The sequence below is a fragment of the Phycodurus eques genome, chromosome 11 (genome assembly GCF_024500275.1).
Source record: "Phycodurus eques isolate BA_2022a chromosome 11, UOR_Pequ_1.1, whole genome shotgun sequence".
Classification (NCBI taxonomy): domain Eukaryota; kingdom Metazoa; phylum Chordata; class Actinopteri; order Syngnathiformes; family Syngnathidae; genus Phycodurus; species Phycodurus eques.
Window position 1 is genome coordinate 6,195,317 of NC_084535.1, and position 21,565 is coordinate 6,216,881.

The window sequence follows — 21,565 nt, forward strand, 5'->3', positions numbered from 1 at the left end:
TATTTAGCGTTTTTGGGTTGTTTTTTTTAGCTAGTAGGCTAATGCTAATCACAATTGCTAACCGTTTAGCTCTCAAATCTCAAGTCTCAAATTCTGTACATCAAATTTATACCATACAGCATATGCAGTTTAAGGATCAAGATAAATGAGAATAAAATACAGGTTGGTTGTAAAATAATAATAATAATAATAATAATAATAATGGGGGGTAATTATTCAATTATTCAACCAATAATCAATAGCAGAATTAATTCCAAAAATGATTAAACCGTGATAGCCCTAGTATATATATATACATATATATATAAATATATATGTATATATATATATATATATACACACACACACACACACACACACTTTTTGTGACATTTTTGTCTGGCAGTGTGCCGTGAGAGTTTTCTCAAGTAAAATATCTGCCCTGGTTAATAGAGGTCGGTAAACACAGCTCTAAACTGCATGAATTTTTCCAGGCTGAATATTGCATTAACACCACGGTCGGTCAAGCGGGGAAGGAAAACACAATCAGTGCGCTTTTTGCAGCGCTGGAAGTGAACTATGATTCCATGTGTGCTTTTTCTGATAACAGACATTTGATTTAATAACAGGCACCCTTTGTTTCTTTGCCAGAAAGTGTGTCATCTTGACCAGCAATTTAAGAGAACATGCGTGCACAGCGGACCGTTTGTTTTTTTACACCAAAGCCAAGATAACAAGGTGAGTGTCATTCCAATTAGTACACCCCCCCCCCCCCCCCCCCACCACCACCACTCATCACCGTTTTCCATGATGGAATCCTGATAAGCCTCCACTGAGACCCTCATCTTGATTGCCTTTAAAACAGACGTCATTGTGGTCTTACTACAGGTCAAATAACGTCAGGACGCAACATCACAATGGATTGGACAATTTAATCCCAAGTGGTTGAAGTGGGGTTCCCTGGTGACCATCAAAGTAAAGTGTGTCAGTCTTACTTTGCTTTGAGAAGCTTTTCCCCGAAATGTGGCGGCAACACTCGCAACGCTTTTTAAGGTCTGCTTCGGTTAAGTTGCCAGGCAACCATGACAGTGCAATGGCTTTGTGTGCGCGCACTTGTCTTTCTGCTATCCGAAGCATTTGCTATTTTCATACTGCTTATCAGCACGGGAAGAGGCAGTGTGTGGGGTGGGGAGGGGGGAATCCTTATCATCAGTCTGTGAACAGAGTGCTAATAACGCCAGAGTGCTAGTAGTAGTGCTAAGAAAAGGTGCTCGTTCTAATTAGCTTCACAAATTGTGTCCTTCTCAGACGCGTGACACCCAGTTTCACTCTAGTGCCTTCGCTGATTGCGTCTACAAGGTTTGTACCAGATTACAGAGGACCCAACTGAAGCCATGGAGGAAACCCGTAAGGAAAGTCAAATTGAAGTTTTGAAACCTTTTTTTTTCATACCACCTCAATCAAATTTAGGACAGTCACTACTACACGTTCTAACCACTCATCTCACCTCATTTTACTTTTTAACTTAAGAACATTTAGAGTCTGTATGTTTTTGCTTAGGTTACAGGAGTTCAATCAGTACTTCTACTTGTACCAGTGTTTTTTCACACAAGTATCTGTACTTCAGTAAAGAAGCTGCAAGGACGGCGACATCTATGTACGGCGAGAGTAAAGCTTCACTTTTATCTGCTTCTTCCATGGTTGAATTCCTTGATGCCAACACAGAATGGGTATTTGTCCTCAGATTTTTCCAGATTTCTGGTTAAACTCCACCACAAATCGGAAAAATAATCCCCAGAGCAGAGGTACCGGAACGACAACAAGTTTATAGCCAGACTTCCTGTCCCTTCCTTGAATTATGATTCCGATTGTTAGGAGGCAGAAGAGCTAAGACGTTAACAAGCACACCAAATGATGAATGCTTAAAGCCATCGCTGATACATTTCCACGTCTGGTTTTCAGACCGTAGGCCGGAGTGCAAGGTGACAGATGTGATAAGGTGTGGGAGGAAGCCAAAAGGAATGATCGCATGATAAAATATACAGATGAGATGAAGTGCCGACAGACGCCAGATGTTGTTTAAATTTGATTAAAGATGCACACAATCATGTTGATGAGCTACTTGAGTGTCGCAACATTAAGAGTCCTCAAACCCTGCTCTTACTACAAGTGGTGAGCAGGTAAACACTGATACTCATTGTTATTCACCGGTTTATCCAAGGAAAATGCACACATTCATCATCCAGCCAGCCGTTTTATACGAGCTGTGTCTGAAGATTTCAAGGACTGGTCTCACTAAAGATAAAACTACGAGTTTTCCCCTTCAAATTGGGCGAGACAAAGACAAAGAGATCCTGCGGCACTTGGGTCGCTGGGCGAGAAGAGGCGAGAGTTGTGGCTGGACAACTTGTGGCAGCTCACAATGCCCTGACCATCTGACAGTTCCTTGCTTAAAGGAACAGGAGCTCGCCGAACCTGGCTCCGTGTAATTTTTACTTCTTTCTCAAGATCAAGGTGGTCATCATGGAGACCATCAAGACGGCCATGACAATGGAGCTGCGGAGGATCCCGGAAGAATTCTTCCAGGAGTGCATAGCAGTCACAGCAGAAGACATAGAAGACATAGCAGAAAAGCCTTGGAAAGTGTGTTAGGATCTAAGGATTTTACTTCAAAGGGGAAAACTTGTAGTTCAGATTTGAAACATCTTCTGTGTCACCGTTCCTGAAACTTTTCTGACACACCTCACTGGATATACAATCATAACGCTTGGAATGCTTCAAGTAAAGCCAAACTGAAATTATACTGTAGCAGTCTGTCAGATTGCTACCGTTCCAGAAGGTATGCCAAAGAGAAAAATAATTGGGACTTTGTAGTGATAGCATGTACAATCCGGAATGTAACCGCAAATCCCCGAAAGACCTGGAGCTGAATAAGAAAATGCTATGAGCATGAATGGCCGCATTGACTATGGGAGCGCGGCACAGAAACTGTCAATGTACAGTGTGCACTCGGGCTCTCCACTTGTACATACTCGGCTCTGTAGTTCTCCTCTCCGCTCTGCCTACACACTTACTCTAGCTAGTAAAATGCACACGAGGGCGAGCTGCCAGCCAGCTCCCTAAAAGACAACATGCATAATTCAGCATCAGCGGTATGACTGCAGACACCTTTGTCCGTGGGATGTATTTTTTTGGTTCTTAATGTGCAACGTAAATTACACCCTAAAACTACTCTTCAGATGTCAAACTTTTTTAAGGGGGAGTTAAAAACTAAAACACAAAGGTGAAGTTGTAAATGTGTTCTTTAATGCTTGTGGGGCTAAAAGGATTAGCTTGGTCTAAGAGATTTTGAATCACTTCTGATTTTGATGGTAATTTCACTCATCCATTTTTCTATTGCGCTTGTCCTCATTGGGTTCGCGGGTGAGAGGCAGAGCCCACCCTAGACCGGTTGCCAGTCAATGGCAGGGCACATATAGACAAACAACCGTTCACATTTATGGACACTTTAGAATCGTCATTAAAACCTAACACGTCATGTCTATGAAATGTGTACTTAATCATAAAAACACAACCATTTGCAAAATGACGCTTCTCAAATATAGATGAAGTTCACAACATTCATTGAGAAACCAGAAAACTCCTTAAAATTATTAGTAATTAGTATTTAAAAAGTTGTGTAGCTTGCCGGAACAAACATACGTCTGTTGTACAGACACATTGTGGCGGCACCACATAATCTGTAAGGTTAAACAGCGTCTCCACATATCGTGAGATTATCTTTAATAATCATTTTGAACATGCAGTAGCGAACACTACACACATCTTCTGAGCAACTGTTTACGTTCTTCAGTGCTGCTATTTCAGAACTGTGTTGAAATGTGATCAAGCGTTAACTCTTGAATGTCAATATGCGAACGATTGTGTCTGTGAACTGAAATAAGTACAGTTAGTACTTGTTTCGTATGATAGGAAAAAGGAGGGATGATGTATTTGAGGGAGGCTTTCATTTTTGTGAATGACGCATCTAGCAACTAATTTGATTGCAGCAATTTGATTTCGTACCTAAATTGGAAGGTGTTGTACACCCCTAACCTATGCTAGCGCAGCAGTAAATTCATGATTACAGTAAATATTTGGATTCAATATTATAGACCATAAATATGAATCAATCAAAGTAAACACAGTAAGTACGGCGGTAACTGAGCATTATTTTCCCAGTGGCTACTGTAGTTGCTTATTGCATGGAAACCTCCTATCTCGGGATAGTCACAAACCGAGGACCCCCTATATACCAAATCCATGTTTACTGTTACACAAACGCAAATATTCGCCTGAAGCTCAACGGTATATTGAACCAAGTAGTCATGATGAGCTTGCTTTTTCATTTCAAATACCCCAAACCAAGCATCATGTTTGCAGAAAAGTGTCGTGTCCATTTGGGAAAACTTTCATTCACAGACAATAAATGAACAACGTTTTCGCTACAGTGACTCGTGATCGTAGCTATTTATGCAAACGTCCGTGTGTTTACAATTTGTCTCTTTACTTGGTTTCAACTTGCCATGTAAACTCATTATTCTGCTGTTTTGTTTTGTTTTCTGCGAGTCATTTGTCCCAAAAAATCAAAAATTCCACAGCTGCAGCAATTGAAGCCATCGTGTTCACTTTGTAAATGTTTGGCCTGAGCCCAGTCTTCCACTATACTGGCATCCTAACAAATCCTTAAATCTCTTTCCCCTGTCCTCTGGATTACAGTCCGCTGGTTCACACTCACTGTTTGCACTGTCAACTGCAAACGCGGTACTAGAGGACAGGTGTAATTTGGGTTTCGGGCCCATTTGCATACGTGGTTGCAATTAATTATGTTTAATGGTGACAATGAGGCACATCCTGACAGTTTTATTGTTAATACAGTACTCGATTACTTTTCGTCATTAGCCACCTGTCCCGGCTTTTTGTGGCTCTTGTCGCCATAGAAACACTTTTGTTCTGAGTTACGGTCTGTCTTTCAAACAGAATCCATGTGGGCAAACAAAATAATAATACAACAAAAGTTCATTATGGCGCGCCTCATCAAAGCAGCGAGCCAGCGTCCCTTCTGGCTCGTCTGATCTCGCACAATGATTCATGCAAACTATCGGGGCAAACAGGGAGGCTGTGACGGAAAAAGATCACAGTTTTCTCGGGGGAATTATTCGGAAATTATACCAAAGGTTAAACACTGCAGGTATAAATGGACTATTTTTCATCAACGCCTCAAAATATCACATTGTAATGGAGCAACACAGTCCACACAAATACACAACCTAAAAACCCTACTCCCCAACAGGAATGTTAAATTTTGCCATTAAACATATATTTGCCAGCAGTTAAGGTTTATTTATTTATCAATTTTTAAAAAAATGGGGGACTGATGGCAAGTATTGCACATATTTTTTTGGGATATGAAATCCCACTAAATTCGAATGAAAACACACTAACGGCCGGACAAGCACAATTAGTTCACCGTTGCCTCGCGACGCAACGCATGACAGACATCCTCTCACCGCGCGATAGCAAAACACTAACCATCGCCGAGGCAAGCGAGCAACACTTCATTTGCTGTGACAAATCCTGTACGACGCTTAACTGAAAGCGTTTAACATTGTGCGACGGACGACCAAGCAGTCAGTGTGGATTAAAAAGTCACGCTGCCCCAAAACGGACCTTTTGACAAAACGTGTGTCGCCGTGTGGAATAACTTCAAAAATAGGTTGATCCAAAATTCGTGCCTCGAAGCTCCGCCGGGACAAAAAAAGAAAGAAATAAAAACAGTTCTGCCCAGAACACTGTGACACCCATGCTATTAGGTAGCCCGTGTATGGTGTTTTTGCATTGTGTGTTAGCATTAAGCTAGTGTATTTTAAGAAGCCAAAGTTATGTGGTTTCGTTAAATAACTGTAATAGTGTAATTCTCTTTGTTTTATGTATAGTTTGACAGCCAACTTCGACAAAGCACGATAAGTCTCTTAAAATGTGTTTCCTTCATTTTATACCAGTAAACTTCAAGTGGGAGTGGCAATAAACAGCTTGAAGCCTCTTTTATGAAGAATTGCTCCCTATCTGCCAAACTGCAACTTGTTATGAAGTGTAGTTGAGTTGCGTTCACTGCCACCATACAGCACTCATATCTCCAATTTTTACTTGCAAGTCAAAGCAGAAAATCGTCCAAACAACGGCTCGTGTCTCGAAAAACACGTTAGTTGGGTTACTCATATCTCAAGGCAGGTTCGGTAACGTTTTTTTTTTTTTAACCATTGTTTAAAAATCTGCAATAGAGATGAAGATTAACTGTGATATAGCTCCTAAAAGATGAGCAAATGAAACGTGTAATTCCCTCAAAGGATCCCACCTAAAAAAAAAAAAAAAAAGAAAGAAAAAAGCAATACTGCAGCCGAGCTGACACATTTCCAATATACTTCTTACAAATCACAAAGTCCCTCCAGTTAAGCCGTGCAGAAGTCTCTTTTTCACGTCATTGTGTATGTCGCTATTCATCACGTCTAGCGTGACACGACCGGCTCATTGGAGACCCCAAAAGTGACGAGACAACTCCAAGATGGATACCGTGATCAAAACCCTTCATTAACAAAATCTATGGGGGGAAAAAAACAAATACAATAGACACCAGATTTTGTTTCCCAGCTCAACATCCAGAGGCATATTGTTTCTGCCATCACAATGCTCGCCATAAACAAATGTGTTTGGTAATTATTGTCAAAGATATAATCCCTGATTTGCTTAGAGCGTCTCATCAGCGGTGGCGCTTTTTGCATTTTATCTGCGTGATGTCACGTTAGATGGCTCGCGTCCCCTTCTGCGTGTCGCGGGTAAGCATCTGATGTCATTCTTGCCATAAAACGACAATGAAGTACACATGAAGGATCCATGAAAACAATGTTTACTGTCTCATTCGAGCATTTAGGCAGCTGTTGCTTGCGAGTCACTGAGTGTTTAATCCACTTGGGCCATCACCTTTATAGGGCAAGAAACCGTATTAAACTGGATTCAACTTTGAGACGAAGTTGTAAAGTAAATACCGCATAATATTGGCACGACTTGGATGAGCAGCGGAGCCTATGTGGGATGCGCCCCTGGAAAAATTCTCTGCCAGTGGCAAACATCTTATTTTGCTGTTGCCATCTACTCTCTTTTGGTTTTTGATGGATTTGATCATTTGAGTTTGAAGAAACAAGACATATTGGCAATTTCACCATTTTATTCAATTAACAATCAGAAGCCTCGGTAGCATTTCGAAGCCGCATTTGTCTCAAGTCGGCGTTGAATTGGTAACTCTGGCATGCACAGCACCGACGAGAGAAGATTTGGCAAATCTTGCATGGGCTCAACCCAACATACTCAGCTCAGCTGCACATCCCTCTAATGTGTCACCATTTCAAAGTGGGAACAAAAAAATGGCTTTCCAATGGTATAAGATTTATTGCCAAGAAGCTTTTTCAAAGCAAAGAAATAATCTATGACTCCCACATGCTTTAAACGCATTTAAACATGTTAAAACACACTTTTTTCAAATATTCCTCAGCACCTGTTCCCACAATCTCGCTCGCACACTTCTCCAAATAAGAAGCAAAACTAGCGTGGCTCAAACTGTTTATTTGTCAGTCCCAGTTGAAGGTTACTGTAAGACGGACACTTTTCAATCAAAGCATGTCATTTTATCTTTCCACAAAATAAAGACTGAATAAGAATACAGTAGATTTTAAGAGGGCACACCAACCAACTGAAGGAGGCACGGGGAGAACATGCAAACTCCACAAAGGCGGGGCCGGGATTTGAACCCCGGTCCCCAGAACTGTGAGGCGGATGTGCTAACCATTTGCACACCGTGCCCACGGCATGCGAAATCCTGCATGCTAAAAGAAAAGTAATCGAATGACGCTAATACAAATGGCATAACTTTGTCCGGTACGACTGATTCCAGTCCCTAATGTGATCCTATTTTAAAGTCAAATTGACTTTGCCCTTCACAAAATGTTTTGGAAGTCGGCCCCAATGACTCAGGAGATTAGATGGAGAACAAACGCAGCATTTAACATTCCTGCTGTCATCACAGTACTCGTTGTCTGCTCAGTCCTCTTCAGCAGTGTACCTACCCGAGAGGCAGGGCATGTAGAAAATAAAGCGTGGTGTAGGTATTTAAAAAAAAAAAAACGAGTTCAACTTACTGTGTCTGATTCTCTTTTACAATAGATCCGTTCAAATAGCGCGAGGACAAATCGAACCTCCAGGAAAACGTGGGTGAGATGAAAAGATCAATATCGGCATTCTCCAAAGTATGTCGTTGGTTGACCTTTCAGTCTAATATCATTTTACAAGACGGAGGCTTATTGCTTCTCGCTTTCCGCACACCTTCTTGAAACTTGTGTGCAAAGACTTTCCACGGGAGAAGAGTGTAAATCTTTAGTTGCACCATTATGTCAGCATATAAGACTGCTAAGCGGGCGACACACACGCACCGATAAACGAGACGCATTTGAGCCAGGAAACGCGAGATTATGCGATGTCTCTGAAAGATTGTTATTATTAAAGCCCAAAATCCGCAACTTTTTGTGAGCAGCATGTTTAGCGTTAACCAAAAGAGCACATTGGAACCTCTAGTTCCTGTTTTCGTTCATTTGCATATAAAGAATAATTGCCTCAGTTATTTTCAATGACTGTCACTGCAGCAATAAAAATGTGGAAATTTGGGCTCTCGGTCATCCAGGTCATGGTAATCCGAAAAGGTTCGAATCGAGGTGACTCTTGTTTGTTGAATTTTTTTTCCTGTTATCCGATAATGTTAAAAAAAATGTATTAGGCGATTATGCCACTACTTTTTTTTGTATTCAAATACTATACCTGTGAAGCTGAAACATTTCAAAGTAATAATAAATGTTAAAAAGTGTGTGGGAGGCATAAAACTGTTAAAAACAACAACGTCTTTTTCAAAATGCTGCCTCGACATCACAGATTTTCACCATTTGCGGTTAGGTATCCCTGCGTTAAACGGGAGTTCACTGTACTTTCATGTTTGATCGACTACATTTTTTGCATTTAAAAATGACATAAATAAAAGTATGCCCTTTCCTAGTCAGCAATGAATGATTGTATTTAATACACTGCAAATAATACCGCAGTATATTGTGTGTGCCCTTCTCTATGGTGATTGATAAAAGGATTTATTGGAGCACTGGCTCATATTTTATTTGACCAAAATCACTTTTCATAGATACAAACAAAGCAGTGTGGCAGTCTCTTACCTTACCGCAGGAGCTGCAAGGGTTATTATGTCCCAAAAACAGGAAGACGTGCAATTTTCGTGCACTTTTCGTCAAGGCTGGGCGCATGCGTGTGCTCGTACCTTCCATGACGTACACCAGCGAGCCCACGTCGCCCTCCTTGATGATGCAACTGTCCTTTCCGTACTCCACGGGATACATGCAGTCCACGATCTCTTGGATCTGCGACAGCTCCAGGTTCTTCATGAAGTCGTTGTCCAGGATGGCCTCTTTGATCAGATCCTTAGACCTCGGAGACGAAAAAAGGGAAAGAAACACAAGTTGACGTTACGAGATCAGACTTATAAATGTCATTGACCGGACAATGAGGGATCAAATGAAGTGCAAGAGTCGCCGAGCGCAAATGTCAACTGCACAAAATCTGCGGGGTTTGGTTTCGAACGACGCAGCGGGCTTCTGTGTTGCTTTCCCCCCCGCAAAAGAATTCTTGAAAATGAAACTGTTTCCCCAAATAGTCACCACCACTCTAATGGACGCAGGGTCCATCATCGAATTCTGCAAGAAAACAAGAACAGCTGGTGGCGTTTACTCTGACTGGTGCCACCATGTGTCACGATAGATTCCATTACCACAATACACTCAGCCTGCTCAGCAGACGTGGCACCTGTAAAGCTGATTGCAAATGTGCGGCATCCACTTGAATAAATAGACGCTTCCCTTTTTATCCTACCAGAACAATAAAGACAGCTGGTGGCTGTAATTACCTTCGCCATATGATGTCGTGATGGACGTCATTTCCACACAGAGCAACAGACGTGGCACCTGTAAAGCTGAAGTTTTGACAGCATTTCGAGTCAAAGCTGCAAAACAGTTAAATGTGCGCCCTCGGCTTGAATACGTGAACGTCACACCTCAAATTGACGCCTCTCTTTCTACCTTACCAGAAAAATAAAGAAATACCTAAATGTGGCATCTGTAAAGCTGAAGTTTCAGGCAGCATTTTGTTGCAACGTCTGTCATACGCTTGAATGAATGCTTCAACTGTAACTATAGATGCCTCCCTTTACAGTGGTGCCTTGAGATAAGAGTTTAATTTGTTCCTGGATCACGCTCGTAATTTAAAACACTCATATTTCAAATCATCTTTGCCCAGTGAAATGAATGGAGATGGCTTTATTCCGTTCCAGCTCGTAAACTGCAGTAATATTGGTCTTTTTATTTATTTTTTGCACAGGATAAAGAAGACACACCTGTAAATATTTGTATACTGTCTGTGTACATGTGTTGCTCCACCGTTTTTGTTCAAAGATCAGTTGCTGGAAGGGTTATAACACCGCCACACCAATGCCATTTGTCAGCCCGTCTATGGCATTTTGCATTGTTTGTTAGCATTAAGCTAAGCAGACTCTCCTGAGACTAAGTTACGTGGTTGTTTTAAATACGCAATGTAAACTTCGACTGGGAAGTGGCATAAAATAGCTTCAAGCCTCTTTTGTCATGAAGTGAGTTGAGTTCACAGTACATACAGCACTCGTATTTTCAATTTTTGCCAAAAAATGTAAAAAAAAAATAATCCAAACAACAGTTCATATCCAAAGGCACCATCGTACCTTCCATTATATATGGAAGTCCGGTATCCTCTCGGTGACTCACTGCTGTTGCGACTGAATGCAGCATGCAAGAACACAAATGTCAATCAACGGCAACATGCTGAATTGAAGCTAATTGCTTCTATTCAAGAGTGCAACTCCAAAGGCCAAATTGTTGGCCTTCACACACTGAAGAACTAAAGCTATGCTGCAGGTACGTAGCAAACAATTAATTAGAAGGGTAATGTGGCGTTGTCAGGGCGCAGCTGGGCGCACAATGAAAGCGTTCAATACCAGGATGGGATCTGACAGCATGATGAAAATCATTTGAGCGCAGCGCAGGAGCCACTTGATCTTTCGCCAACAAGAAGGAGAGAAGTTTGACCACATGAATAGAAAGAAAAAAAAGACGGAGCATGTCGGCCTTCTTTCTGCAGGACCAACCAGGTTAATGATATGCATCCAGGTTAATCCAGCGACGACAAAAAAAAAAAAAAAAAAAAGTAGTCCTCTTCCACATAGAAGAAGTGACCGTTTTATAAATGTATTCCCCGACTTGCTTTGTACTCATTGGCCTTTACGCCGACAGATTTCTCTGAGCATTGTGGACTGTGGATCGGCCAAGGCGCTGAAACACAGCAGCAGAAATTGATATTTATTTTTCTTGGCAAAAATAAGTGCAGCCCAAGTACAGCCTGTAGCGCTCCTACACAAATTGATCTCTAGAGATATTCTATATACCTCATCTCATTTCTCTCATACTATCTCATACCCTCTGTTGTGATGTATCACGTCAACATACTTCCTTGACACCAATTACTACTTTCAGGGTTTGGCCCCATCTTGTGGCATTTTAGAGTATTATAGAAGGAAGCCAAAACTGCGTATAGGTGACTTGTTGTCGAGGATCGGTTCCACATGGAAAAGAAATGCAAACTGGTGAATTCGATGAGGCGTAAACCGCGACGAGGCGAGGGTTCAGTGTACCCCGCTTCAAGTAGGCTTATTGCATTTTCTTCTTACCTAGTTTATCTTTCCTAAATTGATCTCTCTTTTTCTAAGATCACTGCACATCATTTGTACTGTTATCTTGCTGTTATCTCGTTTGACCTAATCTCATTTCATTTTATGTCTTATCTGATCTCATCTATGTCTTTTGCCTTTCCTAAACTCACCCTGCACCGTATCTTCTCCCCGTATCTTATCTCATTTCATTTGACTCTTTGTTAGGTGATCTTTTCTAATTTTATGTCCCCTGCAGTCATCTTATCTCATTTTGTCTTTGTCTCATCTCATATACTGTAATTTCATTTCACTTGATCTTATCTCATATTTAGTTTCACCGCATCATATTTATGAGTGAAAGCCAGGCGCGATGTATCAGTCTATATATCATGTTTGGCACATCGTCACCTGCAAAGTCTTTTTTGACACCCTCACCCGCCATCAAAAAGCTTCCTAATGTCTTTCTGGTGGCCGTTTAAGACCCCTGAGAACGATATCGAAGCTCCTCCTTGGAGATTTCTGCTGATGCGAATGTTGCTTCGATTTTTATTTTACCGTGTCTTTTTTTTTTTTAATTCCTCAGCAGCGTATTTCACGCTGACAACTTTATTAAAGATGACATGGTGAGGTACGGCAGAATGTCACTGGGAAATGACTAACTGGGAAAATATTGGAAATCTATTATTCTTATTTCAAGAACATGTGGCAATGCGCTTCATTACCCTTGTAACAGCTGGGAGATTTGTCGCCTCTCGACATTTGTATGTTTAGCCCCTTGGGGCGCCACTGAGCAGACTCCGAAAAAAAAAAAAAATCATTTTTCTTTTTTTGGTGAGGGTGATGTATTCGACTGCATATCGATGTTTAGGGCCGAGCAAGTGGGGCTTTCCTTAAAAGGACAAACTATGCTATTTTACAAAGGGAAGGGACATTAGAGGGGTGGTGTTAAAAGTGGTGGGGGAGCGCCGAGGAATAAAGAGGCACTCTGTGGGAGAGGAGCTCTCCTCTCCGTGGGCCTTGTAAAAAAGATAGAGTGGGTGTCAATGTAATAAATACAAGGAAAACAGGAACATGCTGCCAAATGCAACAGACATCAGCAAAATACAGAACAATAGTGATGTTTTTTTTATAATCATAATAATACCAAGAAGAAGAAAAAACACATACATGGAGAGAAATTGAATATCACTTAGCGAATAAGAGCATGTTTACACAAATGACTAACCCTGGACAAGCAGAAGAAAATGGATGGATGATAGACGGATGGCAGATCGTGGACAATTTTTCACGAGAGAGGCTTCGAGCTGTTTAATGCCACTCCCACTTGACGTTTACTGTCAAACGGAACATAAAACAACCACGTAGCTTTGCCTTAGTCAATTCGGTTTAGCTTAATGTTAACAAACGATGGAAAATGCCATAGACGGGCAAAGGAATTGCGGAACGAATACTTATGAACATTTATGAACGTTTGAAACATTTCAAGCCATTACCACGTGCGACGTCAGCCAATCAGCCAATCTGATGAGACGTCGGCTCAAAGAGAGTCTTAAGGATTAATTTCACGATTGCTTTTTCTTTAGCTTTGTTTTTTTGGGGGTTTTTTTTGTCTGATGCCATCCCAGAAGGGCACCAGTGCTGACAAAGGGTGAAATTATATGATATCGCACCATAGGAAAACATAATGTGTTTATTTCCCCTTCAAATTTACAATTAGAGACAGTCTGACTTCACGTTTTCATCAAAATGTACCTTTCATTTGATGAAAATGTGAAACCTAAGACCGTGTATGTTGTTTCTTATTGGGGGTGGGGGGAATAACAATATTACATCAGTACAGTGTACTTTGTTATTATATTTATTGGTCTTTGCTGATTGGCTGGGAAAAAATCCAATGCTTTTACTACCTTATTGTGAAGGGCGTGGCGGCCATTTTCCACTCAAGTCACCATATATGGTTCCTCCTTTTATAAAGTGATACCAAGGGAAGCTGCTCAAAGGAGACTGTCGTGAAGACGCCACAGACCACTAACTGTTGCCCCCCCCCCCCCCCCCCCCCCAAAAAAATAAAAATAAAAACAGTATTTAGGAGCGAGAGGGAATAATGTATCTGCGGTATGATGATGATGATAAATATGCTATCAGGACGCTCAGTAGGACTTCTCTTAATGGTAAAAATCCCACACGATAAAAGATTGAGTGCGTGAATGATTATTGTCATGAAATTTTCATTCGATGGAGTTGTCCATATCTCACATTCCGAGGTCCAGAATCTTGCATTTTTTTTTTTAAAGTTTAAAGCCAAATAAAGCACATAAATATAAATGCGAGGGGAAAACAGGGACACCGCAGCCTCAGTAGTGACCTTTCACCTGCTCGACACAATAACCAACTTCACTTTTAATGACATTTTTGAAGCTTTGTTTGATTTTTATTTTATTTTTTGCCTGTTGCTTTGTTTTTAGATGAGGCATCTCCTCCTGGGATTTGTGTTTTCTTCTCTTTCTGATCTAAAGTATCAGTAAGCCGAGGTGTGGTTTTGTTTTGTTTTTTTGTCTGTGAGCTGAAGTTAAAAAAACCAAAACAAAACAAAAAACAATGAATACCTGACTGACCAAGGGTGAAAACCATTCCATTTTTGGGAGCACAGCAGATCTATTTTACATTTTTATTCACTTGTATAAAAAAAAAAAAATTTCCAAACCTCTACAAGGATGTGTCTCTTAGCGACCACCTTGCTATTCGATGGACTAGCAGGGTTAAGAGTTGAGAGCGGTTGTGTAAGCTCTCCCTCGTTACGTGTCTAAGGAAAAAAAACAAAAAACATGGACTTCCGTTTCAACTTTTAGACAGAAACTATTTCGACTCCTTTAAACGTCTTTCCAGACACAACTCAACAGTGCCTCTGTTAGCTGCACTCCAACTTGGACCACCAATCAACTCATTAACGCACCACACATCAAGCCAATTAACCAAACTGTCAACCAGCTAACAGCTAAGCAGTAACAAACCGACCAACCACAAACTAATACAATGAAGCAATGCAAACTTTTGTTTTTATGTTGTTTCCCAGAGTGGCCAAAGTCAGTGAGCATGAAAGAAGGAGCGAGTCTTAAAGGAGGAGAGATTCGGACGCTCAGAGTCCAATCTTAAGGTAAACACGCACCCGGCCCCGGGGCCTGCGAGAACTCGCCGTCAGGGTACTGGCAGTTTGTTTAAAGACGCTTTGGCACACTTCAGCCTTTCCAAAAAAGCTCTCGTCTAAATCTGCTGCCAGCGTGTGGAAAAATTCTCCCGCGCTGAATCAGACCGGCTTTGTCTGCTTCTCGTAAGATCCCCGCTTTCACCTTTCACCTTTCACCTCCCTGGTTGCGACGCACTACCAAAATAAACCTATTGGGGACAGATGTGCACGAGTGGTCAATTGTATGACCTGTCACTGACAGAACTCTGGTTCGATTCCCCTTAATGACCCTCGAACTACTTGCCTGACCGGCCGTATTCTCCCCCGCACAATGCGACAGATGCAGTAGCAATACTGCGAACACAGCTTGCCTTCTTTTTTAGGAAAATGCAGTACTGGTTTGTCTTCTTTTAAGGGAAAATGCAAAATTTCATGTTTTTCCTTCTGTTTAGGAAAGTGCAACAGCCATGGTTTGAAAGTGCAACGTTTTTTTGTTTTTTTTACAGCGACAAAAGTATTTGTACTCTGTGACTCCCCACCAGTCACTGCTGGTGTGACCGTCTGTCTGCGTGTGACTGACTGGTGACGTGTCCGCCTGTCGATCAACCCCTAACCAATTTAAAAGATGAATTGTGCATTCATTACCCATTCCGCCTTCAAGGAATGACCAAAAGTCCTAGAAATGATACAGTTCCTATGGAATTGCAATAGGATTGCTCAAATGAAAAGCCCGCTTTCCAAAATGACTGTTTTGGAATCAAAGGAGACTTTTGAGGCACGCTCGTCCTACAGGTGCGCCACCTGCCGCGCAACAAGCGGCGCAAAAAGTGAGGCAACGTGGCAGCGAGCAGAGTGCCGACGGGTGGACCTACTGCGGGCTTTTGGGGTAGAAAGGCAGCGTGACGTGGCTGAGATCGTGGATGTCGAAGGCGGTGGGCTCCGCCGAGATGGCCTGCCTCTTGGTGCGCTGATGCTCCGAGTGCAGCTCGCTCTGCTTGTGGACCTGCTGCGTGGCCGGCTTGATGACCGAGCGGTACTTGTCCAGCTCGTTCTGCAGCCTCTGGATGAGCTCGTCCTTCTGGTCGAGCTCCAGCTCCAGCTCGTCGATGAGCGCGTCGCGCTGGCGCAGCTCCTCGATCTTCTCCTGCAGCGCGTACTGCAGGTCGCGCAGGGTGCCCATGTCGGCGTCAAGTTTCCACTCGCGTGGGGGTCCTCGCTCCTCTGCTCTGCCGCGCCGCGCGCAAACTTTATCCGGCATCAACAGCCTGCGCCTGCCTTCCCTCTTCTTCTGCTTCTTCTTTTTTCTTTTTTCTTCAACAGCCCGCTCCGAGTCCGTTTACGCGGAGCAAGGCGCGCTGGATCCCGCGGCTGACATGCTGGGCTTGGTCCCAACCACGCAAAGTTTCCTCAGCAGCTCTCTGCCTCCCTCGCCCTCTCTCTCCCTCCGCCTCCTCCTCCTCCTCTTCATCGCTGCACGTCAGCCTGAGAGCAGCATGGAGAGGAGGGCGCCTACAGGAACCTGAGGGGCGGCGCAGCATTGACTTGTCATTGTCAATGAATGGAGACCATTTCCAAGAAGTTCTCAGGGGGAACACTGCACGCGTCATTTGCGGTCAATCCCGTGGCGTCCAAAACAATAAATCAACCCGACGACTCGCCGATAAATAAACTTGCCCATCTTAACAAGTCGTCAACCAACAACCTAACTGGCAACTAATGAACCCACCATCAAACGCTCGAAATGACTTTGATCAGAGCAAACTAGTCCACCAACCAACACATCAATCGCTACAGAGACAACAACCATTTAACAAATCAAGTATCGAATCGACTCATTCATCGGACGAATCAATCGGCATATTGATCGACAAATGAACTTTCCCACCAACCAGCCATCAATCAAATAGAACAGATCATCAGCCAACGCAACCAACCTTATTAAACCAAACAACAAATTAACCAATTATTTAACAATGACATCATCTACCTTACTGAGTAATCGAGCAAAAAACTAACTGAGCCGACAACCAACCACTTAAATAATTACCAAGCAACAAACACTCTAAATAAGTACGGTGACAACCAATTTACAAATTCACGGTCATAGTAACCAACCAACTAACAAACTAACCAGACCACCGACCGATATACTAACCAACCAATAAACAAACAGAGTACCACCCTACTAATCAGTTAAACAACAAACTAACCAATCAAATAACCACCTAACTTACTAAGAAATTGACCAACAAACTAACTGATCAGACAGCAAACCAACATATTGATCAAACAGTTAGCTAATAGACAAACTAATTTACCAACCAATCAAACAGCAGATTAAACGACCAATTAACCACAAATGAAGCCGTAAACCAGCCAACTAACCCAGCGGCCAACACACAAAATAACTACACGGACAACCAACTACTTAACAAATCAGGTAACAAAGTAACCAATCAATTAACCAACCAACAATCAACTGGAACTAAACCTTGGTTTCACAACAAAATCTCCCAAACATGTTTAGGAAAATATGTCAGTTGTTTATTTTTTACCTCCCCTAAAAGTTTTTTTATTATTAGTTTTTTTTTTTATTATTATTCAGTTGAGTTGTACAGATTAAAGGTCATCTTAATGGTGTAAAAGCTTTTGAAATTATTTTAGCGTCATTTTATTTATATCACAAAACCTGGCAAATGAACAGGGGTGTGTAGACTTTTTATATCCACTGCATGTGCCCTGCGATTGACTGGCTGCCAGTCCAAGGTGTGCCCAAAGTCAGCTGGGATAGGCTCCAGCTCACCTTTGACCCTAATGAGGATAAGGGCAATTGAATGCGTGAAATACCTCAAAAATAAGCTTCGTTATCCCTGTAAAAACGTCAGATTTTGCATCAGTCTGAAGCCTCGTCTGTTTATCTATAAAGGTAACAAAGAGTCGTCTCCTTCAAGTCGAGGCCTCTCAAATAAGCAACAACAGAAAACATCCCCTGGTCTCATCGTGAGCCTCATGTGCACATCCCAAAATTCATCTCCCGCAGAAATTCAGTGGAGGAATAAACTGTCAAGGCCAATCTGATGAGATGGAGACTTAGCGGGGTTTCAAATAAAATAGCAATTACACCGGCGAGAATGGGAGGCAACAAGCCAGCGAGGAGGATAAAGTGTTTGTTTGGGGTTTTGTTGTTGTCAACAGGAACAACATGGTGAAACATGTCCCGAGACAAGATGATCTATTAAGATAGGGTGAAAGAAAGAGCACAGCTGCCCCCTAGTGTCGGATTAAAAATTAAAAAGAGGTGGCTCAACGACAACAAGAGATGGCATGCCACCCTCTTATCGTGCAAACGACACGTGATGGCTTAGGAGGGCAATTTGGGAAGTAGGTTGTGTGAGCAAACACAAAAGATGCAAAAAAAAAAAAAAAGTGGGAGGGATTTGATGCCAGCAAAAGCATCGCTTATGAAAAAACACACAAAAAAACAGGCCTCATTTGCACAAAAGCGACTGGTATGCACAATTTTCCAACAAAGTCCTTGATTATGCATTGATTTGCAACACAATTGAGGCAACTTTCTCCTTAGCAACCATTTTAAAAAAAACACACACACACAGCATCGTTCTATTTCCCAAAAGTATGTCACTGTACCTTTACGTGTAGAAATTACAGTAAATGTCAATGTAAATAGGTTTTTCAGGTCTCTGTACTTGAGTACCGAATATAACAGATGCTCCTTCGTCAAAATAGGCTCGGAACTTTTTTAAACCTCTGTTAATGACCACACAACATAAAAAAGACAAATAGAGAGAGAGGGAAAACAACAGGACAGCAGCGACATCTTTACTTTTAAGTCAACGACTTAAATCAATACTCCTACTTTCATCTGTGCTTGCACTTCAGTACAGAGTGTGAGTACTTTTACCACCTCTGATAAATTACTGTAATCTTTTTTTTTTTTTGCAGTTCATTCTCAAAAGTACTAAATGTACACACAGGAAACACGGAGCCCAGTGGGGCTACATGAATGTAAATTGTTCATTAAGCCAAAACAGATCAAAGTAATCTGGGGCCCGCTTGTCTGACCCCCTGAAAAAAGACAAACAGACATAATGAGCTTGAAGCATCTACTTAGCAATTTATATTCTAAATGTGTTGGAAGGCTGTTGAGATTATAGTCAAATTGACATAATGAACGTCATCGATCAGGTTTCTTATTTGAAACATGTTTGCAGGAGATTGAAAATGACATTTTTTTTTTTTTTTCATCCAATGGATAAATAAATCAAAACATTGTGTTTTTGTTGGTCACTGTAAGCCGACATTGTCGGTTGTCCACTTCAAAATGGAGCTGCAAAAACCAGTCAAGACGCTCTAACAAACAAACGAGGCAAGCGAGAGGGTTTACTTCTCGGTGAGGTGACAAAGTTTCATCCGAAAGGAGAATAAGGGCAGGGAGAAAGTGAGGAGTATAATAAAGCAATGTCCAGCCAATGTTTATGTTTGACATTTGTTGCCATGTGGCCTCAAATAGTTGACCAAGTCCAGGCCTAAAGGAATATCGAAATTGACCCAAACTTCTATTCTATTCCCAACAGGCTTTTCTCTTCATTTCATAACGTTTACCTTGGCCGCATCCCGAACATGTGAATGTTAACGTTGATGTGTGTGCGCTTTTTTTTTTTTTTTTTTTTTGTCCAATCAGATTTCAGCCTCTACGTGTTGCCATGTCAATCTGATCTCATCTTCAGAATCACTAGTTCTGGCAAATATAACTTAAACTATATTAGCAATGGGACTGTGTCTTTAACCAATCACATTGCGCAATTTTTTTAACAAGAGGTCAACACAAAGCACGTACCCATAGACTCAAACTATGACCTCACTACCCCCACCACACGCACACACACACACACACACACACACACACATCCTGGCATGATGAAAAAGGCCCACTCACTGTCCTTCAAAGCACCTCTGGGCTTTAAATTTCACCTCCCCAACCATCCAAGATCAGCCCTTTTCCTATGCAGATCAATAGAAACAGGATCCGTTGCTCCGCCGCGCAGGACGGCTGGTGCCACGGCCCGACTCTAATGCGCCGAGGTTGGAATACGGGAAGAGTGGGTCGGGGGGGCTTATATCGTGTCAGACAAGTATGACACAGGTGCGCGCAGTCAGAAAACACATTATGTCACCAGTGCTTGTTTCTGCTTCACGGCATATGGACACATAGGATTATACGGGGGGGGGTCTCGTGTTGTAAATTTCCAGCGGCCTTTCGAGGAGTTCGTCTGCTACTGCTCGCGGTCCAAGCGTCGATTAGAAGTTTGCAAACGAGGACCTGCCCCGCGCGTCCTTTTGTCTCGATTGAATTTCATTCATCTGGCACATTCAAGCCTCACAGCTGTCTCTCAGCTGAGTTCGCAGTGGTTCTTTCGCTTATGCACACTCACTGGTCGCAATCTAAGGCGATCTGAAATATGGATCAAACAATCTGCCTTTATAAAGATAATAATGCTCACTTTTGATTGACAATATCAGAGAGGTATTTAAGTACGACGGCGGTGCCTTGACTTGTTATTTGGTATAACTAGAAATGCCAGTAATCCATTCATGCTCCCAAAATAACAAAATTGTGGGTGTTCTTTAATAGACACCACTACAGCTTTGCATTAGTCAAAAACCTAAAGTTATTACTTAACTAAGTAAGAATGTAAATAATTAAACAGTTTGTGCCTCATGATAATTCTGTGGGCATTGTGCTGTTCCTTTTGGTGTGTGCGCCTTAAACACAAGGTGGGAGTATAATACATAAAGGCATACTACACGTAGATTTAATGATGAAGCAGACTAAGACCAGCCGAAATAATATAAGTTGTTTTTCACAAAGAATAAAAAATGTACTGTTTAATGCCTGTGAATACTGTTATATGCTCTGTCTGCATGTGTTGCTACCGCTTGTGTTCCAATGTAAAGTCGATGCTAGTTTCATTAGCCCATCAGTGTGTTTTTGCATCGTGTGTTAGCATTTAGCTAGTGGAATTTTGTAAGACAAAGCTAATGTGGTTTTGGTACAAAAGGTGAAGTTCTCTTTTATGTTTAGTTTTATAGTAAGCTTCAGAAAGAAGCACTCTGTCACTTTTTGGAAAAAAAATGTCACTATTCGCCAAACCGCTGTTTGTTGTAAAGTTTGCTTCCACCATAGCTAACACTCGCGACTCGAATTTTTACTCACAGCTCAAGATAAAAACAAAAATAAAAAAATACGACTAGTGATGGCTGATATCTTAAAAAACTCGTCAGTAGCGAGATCACTGTATTTATTATTGTGGTGATCGTTTGCAGTGGTAGAGAAGTGATACTAATATTTTGAGTGGATGCTTTAGCTAAATAAGGAAGGAGATTCTTTTTCATGTCTGTTTGTTTTCAGCTGACAAAAAGGCAAGAAGTACTTCACTAATTGACCTAAAATACTTTTGGCATTGCTATTTCTTTTTTACATTAAACACATTTTTTTCAATGTTTAC

At 41.7% G+C, this 21,565-nt stretch overlaps 1 protein-coding gene across 3 annotated transcripts in view; it reads right to left on the reverse strand.

Moving 5' to 3' along the window:
• The window catches only part of LOC133409800 (cGMP-dependent protein kinase 1), a 90,975-nt gene that overhangs the window by 66,789 nt on the left and 2,621 nt on the right, over window positions 1–21,565 (reverse strand). Inside the window, exons 1-2 of one of the 3 annotated variants that reach the window (XM_061690282.1) lie at window positions 19,996–20,044; window positions 9,383–9,549 (exon numbers count right to left, since the gene is read on the reverse strand). In XM_061690282.1, coding sequence (XP_061546266.1) covers window positions 9,383–9,549; window positions 19,996–20,042 — 214 coding nt within the window. In that variant the 5' untranslated portion in view covers window positions 20,043–20,044. Of the gene's footprint in view, window positions 1–9,382; window positions 9,550–15,910; window positions 16,515–19,995; window positions 20,045–21,565 lie in introns of those variants that run through there. The other 2 variants (XM_061690279.1, XM_061690280.1) reach the window with 2 other exon arrangements.